The sequence below is a fragment of the Podarcis erhardii genome, assembly GCF_964252035.2.
Source record: "Podarcis erhardii genome assembly, chromosome: 2".
NCBI lineage: Eukaryota > Metazoa > Chordata > Lepidosauria > Squamata > Lacertidae > Podarcis > Podarcis erhardii.
Genome location: NC_138498.1, coordinates 24,404,154 through 24,419,485, shown reverse-complemented (window position 1 = coordinate 24,419,485; position 15,332 = coordinate 24,404,154). Strand labels below are relative to the sequence as shown.

Below are 15,332 nucleotides of genomic sequence, written 5' to 3'. Positions count from 1 at the left end.
CCTCATCTATCAAGAACATACATCTTTAAAGCTGCTCCTGAAGTGAATTTTTGCACAGCAATTTTTAATGTAGGTTTCTAACAATTGCTTTAGCCCAGGGATGGGAAACATTTCTTAATCAGTGACTGCATTCCCTGCTGCAGGCCACATGTCAGCAGTGGGCAGAGCCAGAACAAATAGTGAATAAGTCAGCTTCTTTTCTCTCTCTCTCTCTCTCTCTCTCTCTCTATCCTCCTCCCTTTCTCTGTCCCTCCTCCCTGTTTTTTCTCCTCTTTGCCACTCACATGAAATTAGGCTGAAGTCCTCATGGAATTAAGCCAAGATCCATAAATGTCCCTTGAGCTACAAGAGCATATACAGTGAGGGGAAAACGTACTTGATCCCCTGCTAAATTTGCCCGTTTGCCCTCTGATGAAGAAATGACCAGTCCATAATTTTAATGGTAGGTTTATTGTAGCTGTGAGAGACAGAATAACAACAGGAAATACTTTCCCACCTCACTGCATGTCCTACAAGAAGGGAATATGCAGCACCTAACAACTTCAGTTTATCTTTTCTGAGATGACAATGATCACCTTCTCCATATATTATAAGGCAGCATGACTCAGAATAAAGCTTTGGCTCAAGGAATGTAACCGTAAGAAAGGTCTCAAACATTCCATGTTCCCTGTGTGAAAGTACAGGAGAAAGAAATTAATTAACTAACTACTATTGGGGTTTTTTTGGGGGGGGGAATTAAAAGCACAGGCCAAAACCAAAAAAACCAAAGAATCCTGGAGCTCATTTAAGCTTTCTCCAAATAAAGCTAAGTCTTGATTTCAGGTTCGAAATTCAGTACAGACTGGTCTTAACTTTTCCACCATAAATCACTGTAGAAACACAGAAGAATGTAGAACTGATATCACAAAATGTAAGGTGATTGCATTTGCAGGTGCAAGTGATCGATAATCCAATTTAAGTAATGTGTCCCTAAAAGTGAGACTCCCTTTGAATTTAAGAATGCAATGAAGTTAGGCTGGTTAACTATATTGTGATTATTAGGCTAACAAATAAATCCAGTTTATGATCAACCACTCATTTTAGTTTCTTACTACAGTATACAGCTGACAACACATTAGTAAGTTTTATCAGCTCCTCTTGCTTAATGGCCTAGTGCCAAACACAAGCAAATACATCTCCAAAATAGGTTCAAAAGAATATTATGATACTCCTATGTCTTTTTTCAGAATGAAAAACAATGAAGCTGATTAATCATAATAAAAGCAGCAACTGTTACTGGCAAAACTGTCGATAAAAATAGAAAATGGTAATAATGTTTTAGATTATTATGTGTATTCTTCCCATACTGAAATGTTTGCAAGTGTAAAATTTTTATCATTGCCACAGCTCATTCCTTTGTGTTTCTGTCATTGTTTATGCTCTTTACAAAGAACTATGAAGAAATTAAGCCTTACGGGCATGTAAGCACTACTGATGTCAAACATCTGTTCTTTCCCTATAATTAAAGCTATTGAGAGTGATACCAATGAAATGGATTTTATGTGCTCTCTCACACACACTTTGCTTCTTTTTAAATAAAACAATATTTTTTTAAAAAAAATCAACAACTTGTTTTATGTTTTTCATAATATCCTGCTTGCTTAAGCTTTGGACTGAACATTAAACCACTTATTTCAAAATAGTTCCATTTGGTTTCTGGGGTTACCAGACACTTTTTCTGCTCATGGGACTACCAAACTAGTCCTGAGACCATGAGCAGAACTGAAACTAAGGTTATTTAGTTCAATCCTCCATTCAAGGCATGGTGGGAATGGACTTCCACACTGGACCAAGTTTTACCAATTCCTTTCCAGGCCAGCTGTTGCCCAAATATCTGGACCTGACGACTCTTACCACACAAAGACCAGACCTTATCACCAGGGCTACTTTTCTGGCTCCATGGGATTATTATCAAGATCTGTCTCATGGGCCAAAGTTCGTGTCAAAATCCCTTTCACTCCCATTGGAACAAGATTGGTCTTAAAAGGGAAAGTGGGAAGAAGCCTTTGGGAGTCTCTTTTAAGCCAAATCTCACTGCAATTTTAAAGGGGGGGGGACCACAAAGCTTTTGTGAGAATTTGCACCCCCCCCCTCCACTTTAAGACTGCAGCAATATCAGGCCTATTAACAGGAAAGTGGGCATAAGCCTTTGGAGCTCTTTGAGATCACAAGAAGATCTGACTTAAAAGGGAAGGGAATATCCCCGTCTTCCCTTTTTGCACTGTGTTTAGGATGGAATGAGCTTGCTGGAGTGCCCAATTGATTTCCTGAGCCCAGCACCAAGAAGAATCCCCCCTCTCCTAATGGGGGCATGGAGATCCTGCTTAGTGCACCTGAACTCAGCAAGATCTCTCTCCTTTTGTATCATCTGATGTGAAGGGGGAGATAGACTGCTTAGCACTGGGTTCCTGCTTTGTGCAGCGCTTCAAAGGCTCCTGACAACCAGCTGGTTGGTGGGTGCTTTGGGAGCTGGATAAAGCAGTTTTGGGCCTACAGTCCTCCAGACTCCAGCCTTTCAGTCAAGCCCTGCCCTTACCAATATGGCATCAGGTGTAGGTGGGCGGCCATGGCTTGCCCTAAGTGGCCTAGCGGGGAGGTTTGGCAGGCCAAGCTCTCATGCTTCAGGGAATAATACAACCAGTACTATTTTTCTAGAAAAATAGGTGCCAGAACTCACAGTGAGCACCTCCCTTGTTCTCTTTTAATGGCAATAGCGTCCACCTGACAGCTGCCAGGACTGAGTTACAGTGAGTTCCTGCTAAAAAAAAGCCCTATCACCATGTGAAAGGTTTAAGGCAGTCTTGAACACAAAGAGTAAATGATTTTTAAACACAATTTAAAATAGACACCACAAACACAGGGAATGATGTCCCTATAGTATATGCAATTATTCTGAAATAAAGCACAGAAGCAGAAACAGTCACTGAAGTGCTGATGTCAGTGGCCAACTTTGTTATTGCTGAGTTAGAGACTGGCACAATGGGAAAAAAATTGTTAGCCAGGCGATGCAATATGATATTCAGTAGTATGAAATCTTCTTTTTAAAAGGGGGGACTCCTGTGACATGATGAATGAAATGATAAATATTGATTTGAACGGAACCATATCATTAGGGTGTTGCCATAGCTAAGTATAAATTCCTGAAGGTGTTACAACTTCTCACATGGACTTGATGCTGGTCTGCAGCTTTTGAATTCATAGCAAAGAGTCACATGCACAAGATCTCGCTTTAGAGGAACTTATTTGGGGGTTTCTATCAAGAAATTCTCACATATAACATTGGCCAGGGGTCATTTGCCACTTTTAGAGAAAACACTTTACAGATAAATTCTTGAGGTTGCAAAACCTCAATGACATGGGTCTGACATGGGTCACAGCTTTCAAAAACAAGAAAACAAGAAAGCATTTAAACTACCAGTGGCATGTCATCTTGATTATTTTTGTAGGGAGGATCAAGGCAATTAACACAACGAGTTTAACGTTAATCGGAATGAAATAAAAGTAGCTAAAACACAAAACATTATGTAAAGCAGCTTACAAATGTTAGATTGGTCACAATGGAATTACCCAACAAAGGCACCTTTAGGAAGCTTGTTTATTAAGGATTGGGTGGTAATTTATTGATGTTTTGCTGAAGAAGTAAACAACGCAATTCCTTTTATTCAAAATTTACTGCAGTTTAAGAGGAAGCAGCCTGAATGGGGAAAAAACAGCCTTCCTTTACATTTGCCGTTTAATTTCCACAGAGAAGCAACACTTAAAATTCCTATGAGTGTTGGTTTTGAAAACTTAAAAATTTACATCTTTTTGTACTTCAAAATTAAAAATTTAGAACTATTACCTATTCATTATTAATATAAATGTCTGTTTGGAGAGTTTTCAAAAAGAAAATGCCACCTAAGATTTTATGCTTCTAATGTTTTATGTATGTCAACCCTGGGGAAAAAATATTTTAAACTAAAGGTTTATATTCCCAAGAAGTCTTCACTCCCCCATACACAATCCTTACTTCCATAAAGTCACTTTGCCAAAAACACTTTTCAAACAGATTACCCCAGATGAAGATGCTAAATCCCATGTAATGCACTTTACTCAGGAATGGTCCAGCTGTGCAGTTTTTGTTTTTTGACTTGTCTGAATGTCTCCCCATCAACAGATATAAACTATAATTCACTGTCATTTTAATAGGTTTCCCTTCCATGCCCTGGAAATTAATAAACATGAAGAATCCATACCTGTTCCCATCTGTCCAAATAATGTCCAACCCTCTAGTAAGCCAACATGGTGACTTCCATAGATTTTGGGAGTGCAGTTCCCAATCCATCAACCTTGGCCTGAATAGCCAATTGCCCACAATGATGTGAGTTGAAGTCCAACGTAATCTGAAGTGCACCACATTGATTACCACTCCTCTGTTGTTTCTCTCTCTCCATACTACTTGCCTTCTGATATCCAAACCTTTTACCTTTTAACTATCACATTAAAGGATGGCAACAATGATGACCAAACTGTCCCTTGGAAATGGCAGCACAATACTTTCTACCAATGTTGAAAACACTGGGTGGAATTCAACAGAGTAAAGTGGGTTGTGTTTGTGTAGACTGGGGTCCACTTATGCAACAGGATCCCCCCTTCCCCCTAAACTTGTTCTGGGGGCTCCCTCAACCTTCCAGAGCAGATTTAGGGGCACATAGGAGAGGATAGGCAGAAAAAGTCCCAATATGAGAGTGGATCTCATTCCTCTCCTCTTACAACCTGGACAGGAGGGTTTGTGTCTGACATAGAGTCATGGAGACAGGCTGGGAATACTGTTGGGTGTATTTTCATTAGTACCACCACTTATTTATTAACTGGCTTCTAAACAGCTTTCTCAAGCTCAAGGTACTGTACATTGAAGATAATTTAGAACAGTTCAAAAGAACAAAACCAGCCAATACATTTAAAACGAAACTAAAGCCATACAAAGCAGGCACTTATGGTGAAGACACAGCTGAGGAAGCCTGTCGGAACAAAAATATCTTCAGTTGCTTCCAGATAGTGGGCACCTGTTGCATCTCCACAGAACAGGAACAGCCAAATTAAAATCCCTCTACCAAGTTACTGTGAAAGCAGGCTTCTGAGGCCTTTGGAACTTGCAGGAGAAACTCTCCCACAGATCACAGCTGAATGTACCACCCACCCTGCTGTCCAATAGCCTTGCTGAGGTATTCTGTGGGCTTGTGTTGTAGACAGCAAAGACTATGGTCTTCAATATGCATGTAGAGGACTCCTCCTTCCCTTCTCCACTGGATAGCTCAGATAGTCATCAGCCCAATGCACGGTTTAGGGCATACCCTTGACTTGGTCTCTGCTCTAAGCAGGGAGAGGGGAAGTCTTGATATGGGAAGGGTAACCCTACTGTTATAGTGTTAAATAAAAGTTGTGGTCTTATATCAACTGATAACAGGTGTTTTGTGACTTTCTTCTGGAGTCTGGGAAAAAATTCACAGTAAGAGACTTGCAATATCTGTCCAATCATGTGAGCTACCAAGATTCAAATTTGAAGGTAGAAAGAGGTGAGATATTTCAGCTGCAAATGCTACTTTGTGCACTAGGATTCTAGTTCTAAATCGGAAAGATAGCTAAAGATTTCCCCCCAGAAGCATACACTGCTTAAGTTTCCACAAAGGTAACAGCAAAGCCCATCACTCAGCAAGAAATATTCAGAGGATCAAAGCACAGTCAAAGCCTGATTTGCCCTATGGTCATAAAGCACCCTTGATGTAATGAAAGTAATACTTAGTCAGTACTTTCACCTAACATGCAATTATTCAACCACAAGATGGCATTACACTGTGTAAAAATAACTATGAAGTATCCAGAACATGAAATTGGTTCATTCTTATATTTGTACCACAGTGCTAGAACAGCCATGAACTTGTCTTTCAAAAATATTTATTTTTTTCCTTAGTGAGACTAAGAAAAAACAGAAAACCTTTATCTTCGCTTAGCAAAAGTTTCATTAAAAATTATACATTTCTTTAATCCTTACTTTCAAGGAGGGAAATTAGAGAATTTTAAAGATGCAATCCAAAATATGACAACACGGAATGGAAGCTTTAAAATTAAACAGGAACACTAAAAGGCTCTAAAACTCCACAGTTTACACCGACTAAATCAATTGTTTGAAAGCTGTTTATAACTACTAAAAGCATACTGGCATTATACAGCTAGACTTGTTTTCTATTCTACACAAGTTAAAAAACTAATTTCCAGAAACATGTTTGGTTTCATATTGTTCAGAATGTAAATAAGAACTTTACTCCCTTCTCTTTATGGGTGGGTGGCATTCAGGATGGGTGGAGTTCAAAGCGAACTTTCCTATTTCTCAAAATGAACCACTTCTGCCATCTGTTCTCAGTTGCTCTAGAGCTGTTGAAAACCAGCATGCTCTTGCTGGTTTCTTCTTTCCTTATTTGAACCCGTGGTTTTTAATTGATAACAGTCATCCAACAGTTGAATTGATGTCAAAAGTACACAGAAAAGAGCTACTAGAATCTGCTGGTTGGTAACTTTCATATTTTCAAAGATCTATCATACAAGAGTATTAAAAGAACTGGCAGATGTGATCTCAGAACCACTGGCAGTCATCTTTGAGAATTCCTGGAGAACAGGCGAAGTCCCGGCAGACTGGAGGAGGGCAAATGTTGTCCCTATTTTCAAAAAGGGGGAAAGAGAGGACCCAAATAATTACCGCCCAGTCAGTCTGACATCAATACCAGGGAAGATTCTGGAGCAGATCATTAAGCAAATAGTCTGTGAGCACCTAGAAAGGAATGCTGTGATCACCAATAGTCAGCATGGATTTCTGAAAAATAAGTCATGTCAGACTAACCTGATCTCATTTTTTGACAGAATTACAACCCTGGTAGATGAAGGGAACGCAGTGGATGTAGCCTACCTTGATTTCAGCAAGGCATTTGACAAGGTGCCCCATGATATTCTTGTAAAGAAGCTGGTAAAATGCGGTCTTGACTATGCTACCACTCAGTGGATTTGTAACTGGCTGACTGACCGAACCCAAAGGGTGCTCATCAATGGTTCCTCTTCATCCTGGAGAAGAGTGACTAGTGGGGTGCCACAGGGTTCTGTCTTGGGCCCGGTCTTATTCAACATCTTTATCAACGACTTGGATGATGGACTCAAGGGCATCCTGATCAAATTTGCAGATGACACCAAACTGGGAGGGGTGGCTAACACCCCAGAGGACAGGATCACACTTCAAAACAACCTTGACAGATTAGAGAACTAGGCCAAAACAAACAAGATAAATTTTAACAGGGAGAAATGTAAAGTATTGCACTTGGGCAAAAAAAATGAGAGGGACAAATAGAAGATGGGTGACACCTGGCTTGAGAGCAGTACATGTGAAAAGGATCTAGGAGTCTTGGTTGACCACAAACTTGCCTCATACTCATCTTGTTGCATGTGATGTCAATGTGCAACAATAGTTCAATATAGTTCAATATACAGCAATAGAGAGGCCCTGGTCTGGACAACAGAGAATTTGTTCTGAGCCATGACATGGTTACAGCACCAAAATAAATATTAATGTGCTTCAAGCAGAAAATATTTATTCTGAGATTCTGCACTGTGACAAATGAGATGCAGTTGTTACAAGAAATTATTGATCCTAGCTTCAAGGAATGTAAAGTTATCAAACTGAAGAGAGCAGCACATTTATAGGTGAACTTCTTGTATACAAGATGAACCTATTTTAGTCACGAATGTTCCTTCCCAAGCCATTACTTTATGTTCATTATGAATCCATTCACAATTCCAAATGTACGTACAGAAAAACACTGCCATCTTTTCAGCAGAAAAGTTGAGCTCAACTCTGCATAGTAAGTATTGACACTTTGGGGTGGGACAGGCAGAAGGTAAACCACAATACATTCACCATGGGACTGCTTACTACGTATGTCTGTTCATTTTTAGCTAGTTTGCCATTTAGTCACATCTTAAACTACATACCAAAGCATGTTGTATTTGCAAGCTTCTTATAGAAACCACACACTAAAATACATGTGAGCTATCGTCAGACAACAAAAAATAACTCAGGGTGTGGAAGAGACACAAAACCACAACAAATTTAAGAATAATCTTAAGATACAGTATATGAACAGGTTCAGGAGAGGTTCCTTCCTTTAAATGTACACATGTGGTACAATCTGGATGTTTATTTCAATACCAAGATGTCATCTCAGAAAATAAAGATTCCATTACATGTATGGCAAAGACATCAAAAGGGAGCAGTCACTTTTAATTATTCTATATAATATATTCCAAAAGGGAGCAAGTACCAGAATAGCAGCCACCAGCAAGAACAACATAGACTCAAAACTATAAAAAAAAACCCCAAACGGAACAACTTGCTATTATACTTAAAAAAAAAAAATAGGTTGCATTCCCTGAATTAATCTGTGAAAACACTGGCTGCAATCCTGCAGAGTTACACATAATTAAGTCCTATCGACTTCTGTGGAACTTATGAATATATAACCATGTGTCATGTTGCAGTTTTAAAGAAAACCACAGAAGTCCAAGAGCAGGTTATGTTAACTTCGGTATAAAATGAGTTATTTGCCAAGTTTCTGTTTTTTAATATTCCAGTACGACTTTCTGTTCATTAGTTCTACAGATAACCAAGGGCACTATTTCTTTAATGCAATCAGGCTCTGTTCAAATAGTGGCCAGGATCCAAAGATTTTTGTGTGCCTTTTCTTTGAAAACCAGATTACTAAACCACAAATTGGTTTTCCTGAAGGAAAGCGATTACCTGAATCCATTTCTATCAGGTTCCACAGCCTCACTTTGGTGATGAAATTGCCTTGGTGCCTTAGTGGATATTCTGGCCTGGGAGATGAAATCCTACTAAAGCACCTCACTAGGATGGACTGGGGTCATTTGGTTTAAATGGTTCCAGTAATTACTGGAAGAAGATCTAGCATCCTCTCAAAAAGTATTTTCTTGAATGCTGTAAGGACACTCTAGTAGCTCATGGGAAGTGGGGCAGAAGGCTATAGAGGGAATCTGTAAAAACGGCCTCCCCTCCCTTTCCATGAGCATCACCAACCCATAGCAAACAGGAGCCTGAGATTCAAGATGGCTGTTCCGAAGCATCATTTATCACATTAAAAGGCTTGTTCTATTTCACTTCTAGTACTGGGCCTGTCATCCAAAGAAGCTTCTTGAACTTTAGTCATAGGAACCCTGGATCCAATCCTTTGTTTTTCATATTTTTATTGCTTTAAAAGACAGGCATTCACACATTCACTAAAACAAATAAATGAGACTGTTAGCCCCACAAGTAATATATATACATATATATTACCTCCTTTTCAAACATGCGGGAAAATGTCTGTTCCTCTTGAGAAGTATTGTGCTTCCTCATACCTATCCTGGGTGACATCTATTGAAAAAATAAAGAAGTCAACTTTGCATGGCCTTTAGGGCAATTGTAGACTAGAAATTCTTACAAAGCAAAATAGAAAAACGCAACCTACCAGTGAAAATGGTATAGGTTTCTCACGTAAATATCTGGGATTTTCAAGCTGAAAGAGAGGAATTGCAAGAGGTTAAATGCATAAATCTTTCTTATTGTGTTGTTAATATTCAAAGATGGCATTCAGAAAAACGGTTCCAAGATGCCTGGTTTAATAGAAATGTCCTCATTTCATAAGAAAGTCATATCCTAAAGATCACAAAATGGATTCAAACCCTCGTAGTCATTAAACTTACTGGTTGAGTTTAGACAAGTCACAATCCCTCAGATAAACTACCTCACAGGATAGTTGTAACATTAACTCCCTGCCTGAGGCCCTCGAGGGGTGAGAACCAAAAGCAACAAAAGTTTAATGTCTCCCTGACATTCATTTATATTCCTTCTTTCTTCCAAGGACCTCAAGGTTACATTGATGGCTCCCTTTTTATCCCCACAATAACCAAGATCCTCTGATATCCAAATAAAACCCTGCTTCTTTCCTCCTTACTGCTGTAACCATTTGGTTTTGAAATACTAGTGATTTTGGACTGAAGATAGCCTTCCTTTTGATTCAGGCCAGCAATGGAGGCAATGGGATACGCATATTTTTTAAGGGGTGTTGTGAGGGAGAAACATATTTTCTTTTTTCCTTCAAATTTTTTTTATTAGTTTTCCAAATTTATAACAGACATAAAAAACATTTACAGTATAAAACAAACAAACAAACATTTATCCTAGCTGTTAAAATCCCAATTTTGTTATCGTTGTTGGGTGACTTCCTCAAATCCCCCTAGCTGAGTTTCCATATAAATCATTGTAGCAGTTTTCCAATACTTCTTTCAAATGAAATAAACTTAATCAATTAACATCTTTCTTTCTTTTCATATTATTCTCTATCCATAATGTTATACAATTTAACATATTTAACTCCTAGGCCAATTTGGTACTTACAAATAGTTCTACATATATTATCTTAGCATATTTAACTAAATAATCTTTGAATTTCTTCCATTCTTCTTGGTGCTCCTTTCATATGTGCTTACTTATTTTCAAATTCTGTATCTTGCATTTTGGGCGGGAGGAGAGTTTACTCAAGGCAACAATATAGTTCTGTTTTTAGATAAAACTTCAACTGCTTAGATAAAACTACAAGGACTTGTTCCTACCACCACTCAGCTCTCCTGTCCAACAAATTACAGTGCCTCCCATTTAGCCAATGTAGATGAATAGTACAGTAAAATTTAGTTCCATGAAACAAGGATCACCTGAAGGCCATTTTAAAGCTTAGCATGAAAACAGGTCTTTATCTGACAATATTGTAATGTTGTAGCTAGGACCCATCTTTGGTTTTATTATATTGTATAGGACTTCGGCTTGAAAATACTTTATAAAACTTTGAATATATTATATAGTCTTAAACATCTTCCTGCCTGCTTTTCCTTTATGAAGACACAATCAACTCCAATGAGAATTCTATAGAAATTGATTAACACAGGATTAAGTATTCAGGACATATATTTTTTCATATCCCCATCCCTCATATAAAAGGCACTTAATTTCTTAAAAAGTTTTCATTTTTTAAAATGAAGTATGCAAATAAACATGCAGCTATTAATGGAAATGAAAACTGACAGCTGCTTTGCATATTTTATTTGGCATGAAATGCAATAAACTAGTTCTAAAATAAAGTAAGGCTATAAGTGGGAAAGGTAAACATCACTTGTTTACAAATGAACAGAATGTGGCTGAGTGGTTCCTTTACACAAAGTCTTGCATTTTCCAGTTTAGAGAGAGAGGGAGCAGCACTTTGAAATTAAATGCTCCTCCAGTCCATAAGCTTATGGATTACATTCACTCAAACTGATCTGCAAACCACGCTGTGTCTGAATGCTCATTCCTTTCCAGCTACTCATCCTCACAATTTCTCATTTCCCCAGTAATACCATAGCAAAAAGGCTGTCACAATCAGTATCACCCAATTAAAAAAAAGAAAGAGGCACACAAGCAAACATAAAATATGTTAAGTTCCAAAATAAATACAAACAGAAGCATATTTTCCAAATTGGGGGAAATGGCTGTTTTTGCACCCTACTGAAGTATCATGAGATGCAAAGACTTGCTTGGAAAGATTTAATGTAAAAGGTTTAGGATTCATTAATCTTCCCATTACTTATTCTACAGGGCTAGAAAAGCAACATATTACAACTGAATATTCGCAATAATGTTATACATGTAATATATATATTCATGCACACATATGCACATTAAAATGTTTTTTTTTTATGTACAGTGGTACCTCGGGTTACATACGCTTCAGGTTACATACGCTTCAGGTTACAGACTCCACTAACCCAAAAATAGTACCTCAGGTTAAGAACTTTGCTTCAGGATGAGAACAGAAATTGTGCTCGGGTGGCATGGTGGCAGCAGGAGGCCCCATTAGCTAAAGTGGTGCTTCAGGTTAAGTACAGTTTCAGGTTAAGAATGGACCTCCGGAACGAATTAAGTACTTAACCCGAGGTACCACTGTATTTTGCTTGGGGGGCTGCACCCCAGCTCACTCTGCCTGCCAACCCCGCTGTCATTCTCCCATTAACCCCCTAGCACTTCACCTTCCCACCCCATGCAACTACTAAGCTCATTATTCACCTTTCCAACCCCATTTCTGAAGCCACTTCTGCTGTGCAACCCTTCTTCGTACCCATTTTTATCTTCACCCCATGACAACGCCTGCCTCCCACTTTCATTCCTTTTATGCAGCTCCTCTTGCAAACAATTCGTCCCCATGGTAACCTCTTGCATCTTCCTCCCCTCACACATTGCAACTACTAAGCACCCAATTCACTTTCCTCTCAAATATGAAGCCACCATCCCCTCCTACTCCTTTTTTGCACCCTGATTTTCACCTTCTCCTCCCACATTTTTCCAACACTCTCTTGCACACAGACCACCCCCATTTATATGCCTTTGTCCTCTCCTATTCTGCAGCCCCCTTAGCACACAGTCCATGATGTTGTTTATTGCTGTATCTTTAAGATGAATAGACTTCTAAGGGCAAGTCAGCCAGTTTGTTGGTTCAGTTAGAGAAAGGTAGGCTCAGCTGGTGGATGTTGTACATACAGTGGTACCTCAAGTTAAGTACTTAATTCGTTCTGGAGGTCTGTACTTAACCTGAAGCTGTTCTTAACCTGAAGCACCACTTTAGCTAAAGGGGCCTCCTGCTGCCACTGCGCTGCTGGAGCACGATTTCTGTTCTCATCCTGAAGCAAAGATCTTAATCCGAGGTACTATTTCTGGTTTAGCGGAGTCTGTAACCTGAAGCGTATGTAACCTGAAATGTATGTAACCCGGGGTACCACTGTAGATGCTTGTTAACAAATTATGTTCTAAATTACTACACTGAATCTGGAACTTCACGTTGAAGACAATACACAGCACCAGGAGTGAAACTCATTGTGTGAAGGCACTATGGTATATTTGAGGGCTTCGTATCCTTTATCCCTCTAACATGCAGCAGCTGAGGAATAGAAGAGTGAGACGTTTGAGTACAGTGAGACACTGTACACTGAAAGGAAAAAAGTGGCTGTTACAAACAACAACAGAAGTTCTAGTAAAATAGGGATAGAAAAACACTGAGAGGTTGTTTATCAAGAAAATAAGCAAACAATTTTAAAAAGGAAGAAATAGAAGTGATAACACAAAAAATCTAACACAACAGGGCCTTTTCAAACTCTTCTTGATGTACTCAAACCTTGTTTTAAACTGCCACCTAGGACCTGTGTCACTTCCTACTTGCTCAATTCAAATCTCTGCCATTGTTTAAAATTGACACTTTTTCCTGTGTGTCTCTCCATCCCTGCTTTATTTAAACCTCTGCCATTCCTTATAATGAGTAATTTTGAGTTGAATCCAGACTTAGGCATGCTTAGAGAAAACCCATTGAAATGAACAGGAAATTCATCACAACTACCTTAAGCCAATAAGTCTGGATCTACATACTGGTTCAGTATTTGAGTGGAGATTAATTCTTTCCCTGTTGACTGGTGTCAAGAAGATGTTGTACTTGTTGTACACATACAGCACAGACGGATTCTTTTACATACAAATTGAACTGGCAAGTCAGCCCAAGTTCAAAATTCAGAATCTTGGTGTGTTGCCCTTTGCCTTGCGTTAGTGAAAGCATCATGCAAAAGTAGCTATTAAGCATAAGGTAGAACAGATGCTGGGAACTATCCATAGTTTCACTTCTACTAGAAAGGATTAATAGAGAGATTTCAACACTACTTAGCATAATATTATTTGCAAGCCAGAATAGTAAGATCTGGGATACTAAAATAAACGCACAAAATAACAAAACTAGTTGCAGGCCAAGTATGTATAGGCTTGCCAACAGAGCACTATTTTAACTCCAAAGAACAGTAGACAGTCAGTCCTTTCTATTACACATTACAAATTTAAATTCTAGACCACGAAGTCTAATCTGCAGTGGTCCTGTATCAATGAGATATGTTAATAAAAGCTTAGGAAGAGGCACTAATAATCTTCTATTAGAGTTTCAATTACGAAAGGCAAAATTAGTCAAGATCGTATGTCCACTGCTTTTCAAAATGTATCAAAACATGATTAGAATATATAACCATAATTTGTGAATAAAATCATAGGACAATACCAGCACACTTGAGAACAGGAGGGAAACATATTTACACTCTGAAGAAAAGAACCAACAGGTGAAGTCCATCGATATAACACTGAATATCAAAATGTGTAAGGCAGGGCATGCTAGCAAGGTCCCTTAACAGCTAAGCTGGAACATGTTTTTCATTCCTAATCAGGCTGAGTAAAGAAAACCTCTTGGCTGTGATGCATGCATGTCTCATAGCAGCAATCAGCATCTAATAAGATGGAGGAGGAGGAGAGGGCAAAGGGTAAAGAAAGAGCTGTGAGTGGAAGGGGGCCTTTTCCCCATCCTTTGGAGCCAATGAGAAACTCAACAAACTTGCTGTACCTGGAACTGGGTGGGTGTGGAGAGTGCAGTTGAATGGAACGCAGTTGTGGGCAGCTTAAGGAAGTATCATCCACCTTGGGCCTGCTCATAAAAATTAAGTCTAGTATGAGAGACTAGGGTGATGCCAGCTGTTTCCAGGACCTCTTCTTGTTGTGAGACTTTTGTGGGTGACCTGGGAGTTTGATGGACCCTGTGTGAGAACCCAGAGGCTGAGAGGGAGGGTCTGTCAGAAGGAAAATGAACTGATACTGATTTTTATATATTAGTAACATTGTATTATCGTAACCTTTTTTGTAATATTTTATTTAAGTTTTCTGTTGTTGCTTCAATTTTTTGCATACCTCTTAGAGATGTGTTTAATATATTAAGCAGCACAGAAATTAAATAAAAGTTTTTTAAAAAAACCTATAAAGCAACACAGACCTTTTTATTTCAAGAAGTCAGTTTTCTGATTTTATGGTTAATTATAAATTATTGAATTAAATGGGACTTTCCCCCCCTTTCCTACCCTCAGGAACCCTGAGATTTACCCCCCTAAATCTGCTCTGGGGAGGGAGTCTTGTTGTGCAAGTGGACCTCATTCTCCATGGGCATACCCCATTCAGTGCATTCATATTTGAGAAATCTCAAAAGAGAAACTTGAACCAAGCATAATCATGACGACAATATAATGGTAATATACTTATTAAAGGTTTGGAAACACTAAAATACACATGTTTTCACTAGATTAATCAATGATGAAACATTTTGCAAATAGATGCCAAT

At 38.7% G+C, this 15,332-nt stretch overlaps 1 protein-coding gene across 4 annotated transcripts in view; it reads right to left on the bottom strand.

The window, feature by feature from the left end:
* CEP112 (centrosomal protein 112) overlaps positions 1-15,332 on the bottom strand; it is a 224,113-nt gene that overhangs the window by 184,572 nt on the left and 24,209 nt on the right. For all 4 annotated transcript variants that reach the window (XR_014153298.1, XM_081849579.1, XM_081849578.1 and 1 more), the window contains 2 exons: positions 9,585-9,632; positions 9,413-9,490 (listed from right to left, as the gene is read on the bottom strand). Coding sequence is in view for 3 of the 4 variants with exons in the window: in XM_081849579.1 (XP_081705705.1) it covers positions 9,413-9,490; positions 9,585-9,632 (126 nt within the window). In the remaining variant the exon portion in view is untranslated. The remainder of the gene's footprint in view (positions 1-9,412; positions 9,491-9,584; positions 9,633-15,332) is intronic.